The 13,486-nt window shown below is 39.1% G+C and overlaps 1 gene segment (V, D, J or C); it reads right to left on the bottom strand.

Annotated features, from left to right (window-relative positions):
* Nucleotides 1-10,844: 10,844 nt before the first annotated feature.
* Nucleotides 10,845-11,461, bottom strand: LOC125284434. The segment is given in 2 exon segments: nucleotides 10,845-11,179; nucleotides 11,323-11,461. Coding segments are annotated over 2 exon segments (474 nt in total).
* Between the last annotated feature and the right edge of the window lie 2,025 nt (nucleotides 11,462-13,486).

The following is a 13,486-nucleotide window of genomic DNA, read 5'->3' as shown; positions in this document are numbered from 1 at the left end:
GTGCCTTAGGGGGGAGACCTTCCGGGGTCAAGGATTACCGACCAGACGTCTGTGATTATAAAGACCCTCAAAAGGCTACTCCTCCGACTCCTGGGCCCACAACTACAGCACGCTTCGCTGCACGGCGGTCATAAATAATGTATAAACATATTTCAGATATAGACGTATTTGCTATAAACAAACCATTTATAACTGTTTGTACATGACAAAGAGCATGTATGAACAATACTTTACAAATGACCAACAAACCATTTACTAATTGTTTACAAATGTTTTATAAATGATGAACTGTGTTGGCTGAGTAGGGCATTTCCACTGAAATGGACACATTGCCACTTGAACACCTATTTTCACCTGAAAATAATGTTTAGAATGTACATATATTTTTTAATACTGGTATCTTAAGAGGTTTGTTTAGAATTGGTTTAGTTCCTGTGTAAATATTCTGTCATGCTTAATTGCAACTGTAATACCTGACATCCACAGTGACATACACTCAAGTTAATCATGTTGATTACTCTGCTCTGTCTCAAGACTTGATTGATATGAGTAACAACTTTCTGATTGGAGTGTAAATCTCTGATTCTATGAGAAATGAACTCCAATAAACTAGAATCACAAGTAGATAATGATATCAGACATCGGTGTGACACTATTATCTGTCGTAATCGCTGCATGCAGCAGAGGAAATGAGGTTTTTGTTGAGCCATGTAGTCATTCTGCCACACTGTGCTCACTCACTGAGCAGAAATATGTGCTACTGTCATTGGGAACCAAATGATTAACAGTGAGGGATCCTTCATCATTATTAGTCTTCACAGCAGAAAATTTACCATCATCATTGGTACCAGGAAAGTCTGGTTGTATGTTAGTTGGCATGTAAACAATAAGTCTCATTGATTCCCCTTGCCGTTGCCGGTACCAGTACATCTGATTATAGTCAACTCCTTTGGAGTGGTTGCAGGTCATCTCAGCAGATTTGCCGTGTCTTTCCCACACTCTAGGGGTCTGAGTGACATCATTTGTCTCTGCAAAATCTGCACAAAAATGCACAATACAAAAATATGAATGTTTAAATGTACTGCAGAGAACTGAACACTTAGCGGTATTTTCAGATGTAAAGATTTTAACACTGGAAATATAGATGAAGCCATTAAACCTGCAGTCCTTATAAGTGAGGTGATGAGTATTATCAAAGCTGTTCTCATGTTGGACTTCAGTGCAGCATTGACAGAGATCATCAGCTACGGCTAGACTACAGAAGAGGAAAGGGGTGGATTTGGCAGTGTGACAGCATGTGTATGTTATGTAATAGACATCCTTCAGGTGCATCATTTTTTCAATATACCTCAATCAGACTCACTAATATTAACTTGCTTGAGTTGAACATCAATGGAGCAACAGCTCCCCCTGTCTGAATAAATCAGTGTGACACGTTGCTGTAATTGCTGTAAGAACATGCAGCAGAGAAAATGAGGATTTTGTTGAGCCATGTAGTCATTTTGCCACACTGTGCTCACTCACCGAGCAGAAATATGTGCTACTGTCACTGGGATCCAATTTATTAACAGTGAGGGATCCTTCATGAGCATCAGGCTTGGTAGCATTAAATTTACCATTATTGGTCACATCAAAGTCTGGACCTGACCCAGCTACTGTGTAAACAATACTTCTCATTGATTCCCCTTGGCGTTGCTGGTACCAGTACATCTGATAATAACCAATGCCTTTGGAGTGTCTGCAGTTCATCTCAGCAGATTTGCCTTGCTGTTTCCACAGGATTTCAGGGGTCTGAGTGACACCATTTATCTCTGCAAAATCTGAACTAAAACACACAAATCAAGAACAATTAATGTTTAAATGTACTGCAGGGAATTAGCATCTTATTCAGAGTTAAGGATTATTACACTAGAAATATACATATAAGTGATTTAACCTGCAGTCCTCAGAAGTGAGATAATGAGTATTATAAGAGCTGTGCTCATGCTGGACTTTACAGCAGACAGGAGAAGATCAGCAGTTATGTTTGTTTTAAGAAGAGGAAACTGGGTGAATTCGGCAGAGGATGTGACATCACGTATTTAGATTAGATTAAATTCAACTTCATTGTCATTGCACAAGTAAGATACCAGTACAGTTATATAATGTAATAGACAGACAAACTTTAGGTGTACCAATGTATGTTTTAACCTCAATCAGATAACATCCATAGGAGATATCAACTTTTTTGGGTCTAACATCAATCAGAGCTGCATATATAGAGAGTTCGGATGACTCAAATCAAGGGTGCCATGTTTAAGACCAACGTCAGATGATTCTCCAGTGTAACCTTATGGGGCGAATATGCTATGTTGAAATAAATTGCTTCTATTGTCAATGTGTAGTGTAAATCTCACTATTGTCAATGTGTAAAAAGCCCTTACAGAAATATTCCAGTGTATATTTACTTTTGATGTCTTAAATGGGCCTGTAAAATGCCTATAGTGGTGAGTGACCAGTCTGACCACATCACCATAATAATCAGTCTCGGAGCAGTGTTTATCTTTTCCCTCCTCAGTCTCCCGAGTTCATCCATCACCGAGTTAAACTTTGTGAGGACAGGATAATTTAATCAGAAATAGCTAAGAATGATGAAAATGGTAACTGTAACTATTTTTGCTTTGTTAGTAGGCTATTATCATTATTATTAACACTCATTAATAAACCCTTTTCATAACGTAGCTGTCACAGTCACACCAGGTTCGGTTCCAGCCACACCCACTGCTCACTCTCCTGAAGCTCCCCTCACTCGTTCACACTCCCCAGTTTACTAATGACCTGCACCTGTTCCCAATCAGCCTCACTCCCTACTTAAACCCCAGTCTCCCCTCAGTCTTTGTCTGGCCTTGTCAGTGATGACACCAAGGTGCTATCACCCAGCCTGACTCACAAGGAATCCTCCTCCTGGATTCCCCTCGCCTGTTCCAGCGTCCTCCTGGTCCGACCCCACGAGTCACCTCCGGATTTGGATCTACTGTAGTTAAGTCAATCTTCTGTGTTTTGGGACTTCTTCCGTTAAGTTTGCTGATCCTCTGTGTTTTGGACCCTCCTTGGCCTACTGTTTCCAGTGGAACTTCTGTTTGATCCAGACCTGGGTTTGACAACCCATTTCCTGGTTTTCCTTTGTAAATAAACTATCTTGTTTGAACTCTACCTCCCTGTCCTGAGTCTGTGGGCAGTGACCGTAGTAGTAAAATGTTATTCTGATGATCGGATCGCTAGTTATAGGACCTACTGTACAGTAGGCCAACAAGCTTCTGTCTGTTCCCCCAAAGTAAACCACTAGTTTGTATCAAATGATGTTTATAAAATTATCAAAAGTAGAACTTTTTTGACAGCATGGTATGCATTAATGATGGGATTACTATATTTTTCCTACGTGATTTAGGTTTTTTTTTTTTCATAAGTCAAAGAGAGAAAATTACATGTACCTCACACAATATTGAGTAATTATTAGGTTCTGCTCCTTTTTGGGTCACGGGGGAAATTGTGCAACCATTTTCCTCTTTCCAGTCTTGCACTGCAGCCATGCACGCAACAGTTGGGCATTTTTTAATAATTAATTAGCGGTATATTGTTTAATAATTTAGATATTTTTTCCACTATTCACTGTACTATGTTATTGGAGATCTGATGAATGTTGGTATGAAACATGGCGTCCACAAACCACGTGACCGCCTTGGAACGAATCGCATAGGCATATGCGATTCGTTAGCAGGATAGCTCGGACCATTCGATTCCCTAGTTGGCCAAACTTTATTTATATACGGCTCTGACATCAATGGAGCAACAGCTCCCCTTATCGAATAAAACTGTAATTGCCATCCTGTGTTTTTGTCATCACAGGAAGGTTTTTGTTCAGCTCTGAGTAGAATTTGCAACACTGTGTTTTCTCAATGAACAGAAGTAAAGGCCACTGTCATCAGATTCCAATTTAATTACTGTTAATGATCCACTCTCAGGTTCAGGTACAGTTTTAACAGTGGAATATTTATTACTGTTGATTGTTCCAAACTCATATGGAGTAGTGAACAAAACTAATCTCATGGTCTCTCCCTGACGCTGTCGGTACCAGTACATCTGAGTGTAGGTAGCGCCCTTAGTGTGACTACAGTTCAGCTCTGCAGAATCTCCAAGTTGTTTCCACAATATTGTAGGTGTGACATCTTTCCCTTCAGCACAGCCTGTGTAATCTGAGGTTAAAAAGCATGCATTTATTCATACAAATTTGTTAATGTACATTAAAAATTCCACATTCATACCATTATTTCCTTTTTATATAAGTAGCCTCAACCCAAATGCTACCTGCATTCCACAGTGATGTGAAGAGCAGCACTAAGAGAGCTGTGCTCATACTGGACCTGAGAGCAGAACTGAGAATGAGTGATGAGCGGACGCAGCGCTGGTTATGCAGGGGGCTTGGATCTGACATAGGAAGTGACATCAACTACACAGGATGAAATGCTCATCACTACAATGTTTCATTCATTCACTCACTTATTTAATGTTATCAGTGCATCCAGTTAAATAAACCACTAAATCATTCAAAACCCAAACATAACAAAACCTAAACATTTTGCAAACATGCAAAAGTCAAAGACAAAAATGCAGGTGTTAAAATTAGGATATAAGAGGATTTGTCTTTCTTTAAACACTGGTTGTGTTAGGCTGAATGGTAAAAACGGCAATGGTCCCCAAGCTTCAATGTCATACATTATGTCTTTGAGACGGTATTTAGATTGTAAGTGAAAGGCAGCATAACTGGGCCTGTTATAGCACATCTCCCCTCTAACATACAGGTGCACCACCAGATGTGATTCATGAGATAAAAGTACCTGAGAACCATGGAGGGGTTTTTGAACAACGATAAGGGAGTTTGTAGCACTGTGTCGACTTGATGCACAGAAATACACTGCACTATCATTTGGGGTTGGTTTTTCAATGGTCAGATTGGCTTCATTCCGACCATCCCCATGAAACTTGACTTCTCCCTCAAACTTCTCTTCTGGATAGTCTTTATTGAGGTTAAGATATCCAAGAAGCATCATGTCTTTGTTTTCAGATTGCTTATACCACAGAATAACTTCATGATATTGTTCAGTATGGGAACACTGGAACAAAGCAGATTGTTGATTCACAATCAGATGCTGCGGTCTCTGGATCACTTCAGTGACTACAGTGCAAAGACCTGTGTGAAGATAAGAAAGATATTCAGGTTTATACTGTAGATTACCTTGAACAAAACACAAAAAAACTTATTTATATTCTTACCTGCTAATGTGGATATAAAAAATGTGATGGTAATCATGTTAGCTGTCGTGTAAACACTCGCAAAGCATTCAACAAATTATTCAGGCAAAGGAAAGGGAAGTGATGTCACTCAAGCAAGACTTGCGTCAGAAAGAGAGACTCGGCTGCATACTGTAAGGAGAGCAGAAGGAAGTGGAGATCAGACAAGATAGCTGGAGGTCACATGAAGACAACTGTAGGAACTGATGTCACAAGCAGGTGTGTGCAGTTATTGGGATGTCAGTCAGTTTTTGTCACTGTTACACAATAGCCTGCACCACTGTGCATCCTGCTTAGCACAGAAGAACTGAGCACTGTCTGCAAGCTGTGCTTGATGAAGGGTCAGTTGTAGAGTAGCATCTTGGCGATTAGCTGAGAACCTCTTCTGAAGTGGCTCCTCTACTGACATCATTGCAACATAGGAGTACACTATCTGCTCCAGAGGGCTGCCCAGGTTCTGCCAGAACCAGTACATGCCATTGTAAGTAGAACTAATTTGGGAGCAGCTGAGAGTAACATTGATGCCCTCTCTGACAATGAGATTAGGACTCTGTTTCAACGCAAATCCTGAAAGAGAAAATAAAACACGAAAAATGACTGAAAAAAGACTTTAATAGAACTTTATATTTTAAGGAAATGTGCAAGTATTTAGTATTATCAACCAGAATGTGAAAAAGCACTGTATTGAAAATATCTGTAGAGGGCAAATTTACCAGTTTGCAGTAACAGCATGAAAAACACAACTGCTGCCATCTCCTTCGACTGAATGTGCATCTCAGGTGCTCCTTAGAGCTGCAATCTGGTGTCTAAAGCCCCCTAGAGGCACTAAGACCTTTTGACTTCTTCAGTGACTGGTACAGTTCTTCAGTTAGTCCTTTTTGTTACAGCCTGTCAGGCTGAACTCTCACTGTGCAGATATCTTTGCGCAGATGTAAACAGCACTGTGAGACAGCTGGGACTTCTTTATATTCAGTAGTAGGGTTGAAGCCTTCCTCTCCCCACTAAAGCCCTGAGACTGGAAACCCTCTTCCACCTCACTGCCACGTCCATATGAGCTTAGAACCAGTCTGAGGAGGGTCTTTCTACAGAAACGCAGGTTTTCAATTTACACAATTCAATCAGGAGTTTCATCTCAATAATTGAAACTTTTGAATTGGGCTTATTTCACCCTTTACAAAAAATGTATATGATATATATGACTCTTCACCCTATGTAAAACAATCACCTGTGAGTTATTCAATAATACAATAGTACAATAATAACACCTATTAGAATACAGTCCCACTAACTGATTGTTTTTGTCTGTCCCTCGTTGATACCAGAGCATGACTGTGTTGGTGGTGTTCTTCTGTGAGCAGTGAAGAGTCACAGGCCCATTTTCTGTTACCATGACATCACGAGGCTGCTCCAAACAAGCAACTGGGACATAAAAGATCAGAATCCACAAAGTAAACATTTTAGGCGATCAATTTTTGTCTGGATAATGTGTTGTGATGTTATTACCTCTTAGAATTAGACACAGTGCTAGGAGGATGAACATGGCTCACACTAGTTACAAAGAGCAGTGATGTAGGAGACTGTGGTGGTTGAGGTTATGTGCTGACTCATTGGCTTTGAGGGATGTCGTTGCTATTTGTTCTATCTGTATTGTATCATTCTGCTCCATTACTGCATTGTGTCAGTGGATTTTTTGGATTGCATCATTTTTCTATTAGTCAGGAGGACACTACTTGAAGAACAAATTTAACCTCATTTTACACAATACACACATCATTCAATTGATGTAATATAAAGCATTGGTTTAGTTTATGTAAATATTATGTAATGCTAGCGCTAGTAATGACTGTTGCACCTGACCTCCTCAGTGACATTATAGTCAAGAGGATCATGTTGAAGACTCTGTCTCAAAACTCTGCTCATATGAGTAACAACAGTGTAAATGAACTATGGCAAATTTGAGGGTGGGGAAATTAATGGATGCCGATGGAGTAGCTTCAGGCAGAGGATAGGATATTACCGTAAAGGATATTAGTGTAAATGGAATAGCAAACTGGATGTTTTGATATTCAGAAGTACTTTGATAGCACTGCATGATAACTACACACAATCATTTATTAAGCATTTGTTGACAATTAGTAAATGGTTTGTTCATAGTGAATAAGACAATATCTAAACTATGTTTATCAATTGTTTTAATATGTAATAAATGATGCATTTATAATGTGTTAATGAAGTAATATTTCCATTATTTAACAGTTGTTAAGGAATTGTCTATGGTTTATAAGATCAATTAGAATGGGGTGTTAATGATTAAGAAACTATTTACACCTTCATGTAGGCATGCCTTGTTTTATAAACCACTTATAGTTCAGCCCCCTGCATAACCAGCGTTATATAAATATTATCACTATTTATTTGTGTCATGAATAGGCAAACTTGTCTGTCACAAATGTGGCAAATTTCAAATTTCTAAGTTGTGGATGGTTCACTGAATGATCTTTATTCGATATTGAACATCAGGTATCACAAGTGACTGAGACTTGCATTTATTCTGACAGAGCCAAAACCAGACAGTGTTCACAGGTGTACCTATTAACAGTCTACATGTGGAGGGTTTTTGTCACACAGATAGGAAATGTGTTGTGCTGTGGTAACTAGCTGCACAATAATATACAGCAGTATCTTGTGCTGATAGACTTATTATGTTTATGGAGTTTTTTTTATTCAAACAAATGAGCTTTATATTTACCCTTTAACCAGACCACTGTAAGGGCTGTAATGTAACCTGCATGCATGTTAGAAACGGACTGAGGTGAAGTCAAAGCTCTAGCGTTGCTGTGAGCAGCATGTAGCAGATGAACCCTGAGCCTCGTCTGCCTATGAAAGAGATCCTGAGAACAGCAAAAGAATAGACACAGCGCCCTCTTGTGTTCATATAGGTCAAGACACTTCTCAAAATTGGGCACACAGTACAAACAATAATACAGTATAATCTAAATAGTTGCTGATAAAATGTTGTCTTGATTTACAAATACTGATGCCACATTTACTTAACTTGTTAAATATGTCCAGTCGTCTCCCACTTATTCTTGCCAGGTCTATCCTTGAATTACACAATATTAGTATAAAAGTGAGGCTTCAGACTCCATCACCACTTTACACCACCCGGGGCATAATCCTTTTTTGAAGTGTATTTTTTGGGCCTTTAATATGATATGATAGTGGAGAATGACAGGAAGCAAGGGGGAGAGAGATTTGGGTGGGATCCGGAAAGGACTACGGGGTAGGAATCAAACTCGGGTCGCCGGTGTACGGTGCAGACGCCCCAGCCAGTTGCACCACCACTGGGGCCATCTGTGGGCATAATCCTGATATTACTTAACCACTATCTGTGGCTCTCAGATAGTAACACAATGTAGGTATTTTGGGGATATAAAAATAAATTTGTGAACAATTTGGTTTTTGTACAGGGGAAAAGCATCTCTGTACAGCCGTGCATATGCTGCACAAAAATACTCAGCTGTATCATTTGATTGGAGGTTGTCCACCATCATTGATCCATTGTTATCTGAAAATCCATTTAATATGAATTTGCCCTCGAACACAGACTCTGGATTTTTATTTGTGCCATAGAGATATCCCAAATATGTTAACTGTCCTTCTTTTGTTTGTTTATACCAAAGAATCCTATCATAGTAGTGATGGGCAAATGAAGCTTTGGTAAACCAATGAACCACAGCAGCTAGCACCTAGCGACACTAGCTGAAAAGCAAAAAGATGGCCACCACACATACATTTTTCAACATAAAAGTCCTTAGCAAACCAATATTTTTGGTTACATATACTGGTTTGGGTAAGGACTTTTATGTTGAAAAATCTACATGTGGAAGCCATATTGGTTTTTTTCATTAGTGTTGCTAGCTTCACACTGCTGTTGTGGTTCACCAAAGCTTCATTTGCCCATCACTAATAGTTTGGAATGTTGTGAGAACACTGGATCCATGGTCCAGATTGACCAATGCTCTGGATGATATCAGGAGGAGATTGGTTGACCAGACTGCTTGCTGTGGACCCTGTGATAAAATGAATACAACATTAATCATCATATCATATCTGCTAAGAAACCCTATCTAAAAGATCATTTTCACATTCAAAAGACATTTTTCACATTCATAATACATTTTACCTGTAATGACCAATCCCAAAACAGATTAGTTTGAGGAGAGGGTTGAACATGTTGATGAGAGGAATTATCTGTTTTAGGTTAGAAGATAATATGAAACCACTCATTCTCAGCGCTGCCAAATGAATCATACTGAATACTGAATACATAACAGATACATAACAGAGTTGAAGACATAACAGAGTTGTTTCCACTGAGATGAACACACTGCCACTGGCTGGCACAGTGAGGAACAGCATCATGCATTTTATGTAATGTGACAGAACCCAACTTGCAATGGAGAGATTTGTTAAAGGGGAAGGAATATCTATGCACCTCAGAAGTGCTTATAAATGACTTACTAGGGGCTCAGAGACCTACTTGTATTCTTGATCTGACAGAGGGAGTCTGATTCACATTGGTGGCAAGTGTGGACCCTTTTGACACAGCATTTACAATAATTCTACAAAATATTCAGAATTTACACCTGAACATAATGTTTACCTTTACAGGTATATTATATGAAGAAGTTTGTTTACAATTGGTTTAGTTTCTCTGTAAATATTCTGTCATGCTTAGTAATTGCGACTGTAGTACCTGACATCCACAGTCACATTATAAGTTGATCATACAGTACTGATGACTGCTCCGTCCGAGCCCATATGAGGAGATACTTCCTGACTGGAGTGTAGATCAGCTATGGCAAGTTGAGGGAGGGGGAAGTTTAGTAATGGGTGAAAATGGATGAAAAAGTTTCAAGCAGAGAAGGGTATTAGCATAAATGGAAAAGCAGCATGGATGTTTTGATATTCAGTAGTACTTTCTTGTTGAGGTCCCTTTTTATGACCGCAGCTATAGCATAGCTATCATAGTGGTCATATAGGGATTTTCAAAGTTTTTTATTTTTATTTATTCATTTTTTCTGTCATCAACTTCCTGAATTTTTGGTCAAAGTTTCCCGAGACACCGAAATACTTGGGCACATGAAACTTGGTGGGCATGTAGCCCCACTAGACTTTAACCTGCAGTCTTTATAAGTGAGGTGATGAGTATTATCAGAGCTGTTCTCATGTTGGACTTCAGAGCTGCACTGAGAGGAGATGATCAGTAGCTACGAATTGACTTCAGAGGAGGAAAGGGGTGGATTTGGCAGAGTGTATGACATCATTTTTATGCAATGTAATAAACATGCTTTAGGTGCACTTTTTTAAATATACCTCAGTCAGACTCATTACATCCATGGGAGATATCAACTTGCTTGAGTTGAACATCAATGGAGCAATAGCTCCCCCTATATGGATAAAACTGTAATTGTGATCTAGTTTAGCGTATCATCAGGTCAGGAGGTTTTTGTTCAGCTCTGAGTAGAATCTGCAACACTGTGTTCTCTCACTGAACAGAAGTAAAGGCCACTGTCATCAGATTCCACTTCACTTACTGTTAACGATCCACTCTCAGGTACAGTTTTAACAGTGGAATATCTACTACTGTTGACGGCTCCAAAGTCTTCTGTGCCATATGAAGTAGTGAACACAACCAGCCCCATGGTCTCCCCCTGACGCTGTCGGTACCAGTACATCTGATTGTGGTTAGCATCCTTAGTGTGACTACAATTCATCTCTGCAGAATCTCCACGTTGCTTCCACAATATTGTGGGCATTTGTGTGACATCATTTCCTTCAGCAGAGCCTGTGTAACAATATGTAATGATGTGAAAAAAGCGTGCATTTATTCAGAAACGTAGGCTTCTACATATGTACATTAAAATTTCCACATCAATTATATATTCAATTATTTCCTTTCTTTTTAATTAGTCTCAACCCAAATGATACCTGCATTCCACAGTAATGTGAAGAGCAGCACTAAGAGAGCTGTGCTCATACTGGACCTGAGAGCAGAACTGAGAATGAGTGATGAGCGGACACAGCGCCGGTTATGTAGGGGGCTTGGATCTGACACAGGAAGTGACATCAACTACTCAAGATGTAATGCACATCACCATGACAACACCTCCTCTGTGCATTTCTTCATTTTCATCAACATCATCAGGGTGTAATGTGCAAGAAGCACAACAAAAATAACAATCAAAAGTGTTGCTTTCAGTGCATCATTTACTCCATCATTACACCAACACTGTGCAGCAGTAGAATCTGCAACAAAGCTTTATAACAAAGATGTCATCACTGCCATTATCAAGAGGTCAAATAAGATCTATGATTTGTGACATTTCAAGCTGTAAAGGCTTATATAGTAACATTATAATGCTTAATGAATACAGTCATGAGTATTGAAAGTTATATACTAATGTCACTAAATTATGAGGCTTTATAAATGGATTATAACCCGTTATTAATGTGTTTATAATGCTTTATGAATAGTGGGTTCATAGAAAGTGTTACAAATACAGTATTATTTGTGACATAATAGGCAGAATTGTCATAAATTTGGCAAAAATTAAGTTTCTAAGTTGTGGAAGGTGCACTGAATCATCTTTATTCAATACTGATCATCAGGTATCACAAGTGTACCTGAGTGACACCAGACAGTGTTCACAGGTGTACCTATTAACAGCATACATGTGGAGGGTTTTTGTCACACAGATAGGAAATGTGTTGTGCTGTGGTAACTAGCTGCACAATAATATACAGCAGTATCTTGTGCTGATAGACTTATGTTTATGGAGTTTTTTTTATTAGGACTGGCATCCCCATCCAGCTCAACTTTTTCCATTAAACTGATCTTCATTTGTTGGGCTTTTTGCATTGAGAAAGGCCATTAAAGTCATTTCTCTGTTCTTGGTTTGTCTGTACCACAAAATAACATAATAGTTTGGGAAATTATGTTGGCAGTAGATCATCACTGAAGCATTTTGGTCCTTGATCAGATCTGGAGGAGTTTGGTTGACCTGAGAAGTCCAAACACAACCTGCGTTGGGAACAAAACAGTTATGAAAATAAGTTTGCTACATTTTACAGAATTATGGCTGATGAAATTCAAACAAATGAGCTTTATATTGACCCGTTAACCAGACCACTGTGAGGGCTATAATGTAACCTGCATGGATGTTGGTAACGGACTGAGTTGAAGTCAAAGCTCCAGTGTTGCTGTGAGCAGCATGTAGCAGATGAACCCTGAGCCTTGTCTGCCTCTTGTCTGCCTCCTGAGAACAGCAAAAGAAATGACACAGCAACCTCTAGTGTCCATATCTAGGTCAGGACACTTTTAAAAATACGGCACATGCACGTTACAAACAATAATCTAAATCATTGCTGATAAAAATGTTGCCTTGATTAAAGAATATTGTTGCCATATGACCACACTGCCACTTGCTGCAAAAGCATCATGTATTCCATGTGATGTGATGGAACCCAACTTGAAATGGAGAGATTTGTTTTGGAGAGAAGGAATATGCACCAAAGAAGTAGTTCATAAATGACTCACTTAGAGACCTTCTTGTATTCTCAATCTGTTAAGAAGGGGTCTGATTCACAATGGTGGCAAGTGTGGACCCTGTTGATCAGACATTTACAATAAGTTTATAAAACGTTCAGAATTCACACTTGAAACTCTCTGATTAGAGTGTAAATCAATTGTGGCAAAGTTGAGGGTGGTTAGTTGGTTGAGGTGATATTCAGAAGTATGTCTACTTATTTGTTGAGGGCCCATTTTAGTCACTTATTTATTAGCAACAGATGGCAACAAGTAAGAATCACAAGTAAATAGTGATATCAGATATCAGTGTGATGCTTTGCTGTAATTGCTGCAAGTGCATGCAGCAGAGGAAATGAGGTTTTTGTTGAGCCATGTAGTCATTTTGCCACACTGTGCTCACTCACTGAGCAGAAATATGTGCTACTGTCACTGGGATCCAAATTTCTAACAGTGAGGTTTCCTTGATCATTCTTAGGCTTCACAGCAGAAAATTTATTATCATCATTGGTACCAGGAAAGTCTAGTTTTCCACCAGTTGGCATATAAACAATAAGTGTCATTGAT

This window comes from Alosa alosa, chromosome 19 (assembly GCF_017589495.1).
Source record: "Alosa alosa isolate M-15738 ecotype Scorff River chromosome 19, AALO_Geno_1.1, whole genome shotgun sequence".
Classification (NCBI taxonomy): Eukaryota; Metazoa; Chordata; class Actinopteri; order Clupeiformes; family Clupeidae; genus Alosa; species Alosa alosa.
Note: the sequence above shows the minus strand (reverse complement) of the source record. Positions and strands in the feature narration are given on the sequence as shown.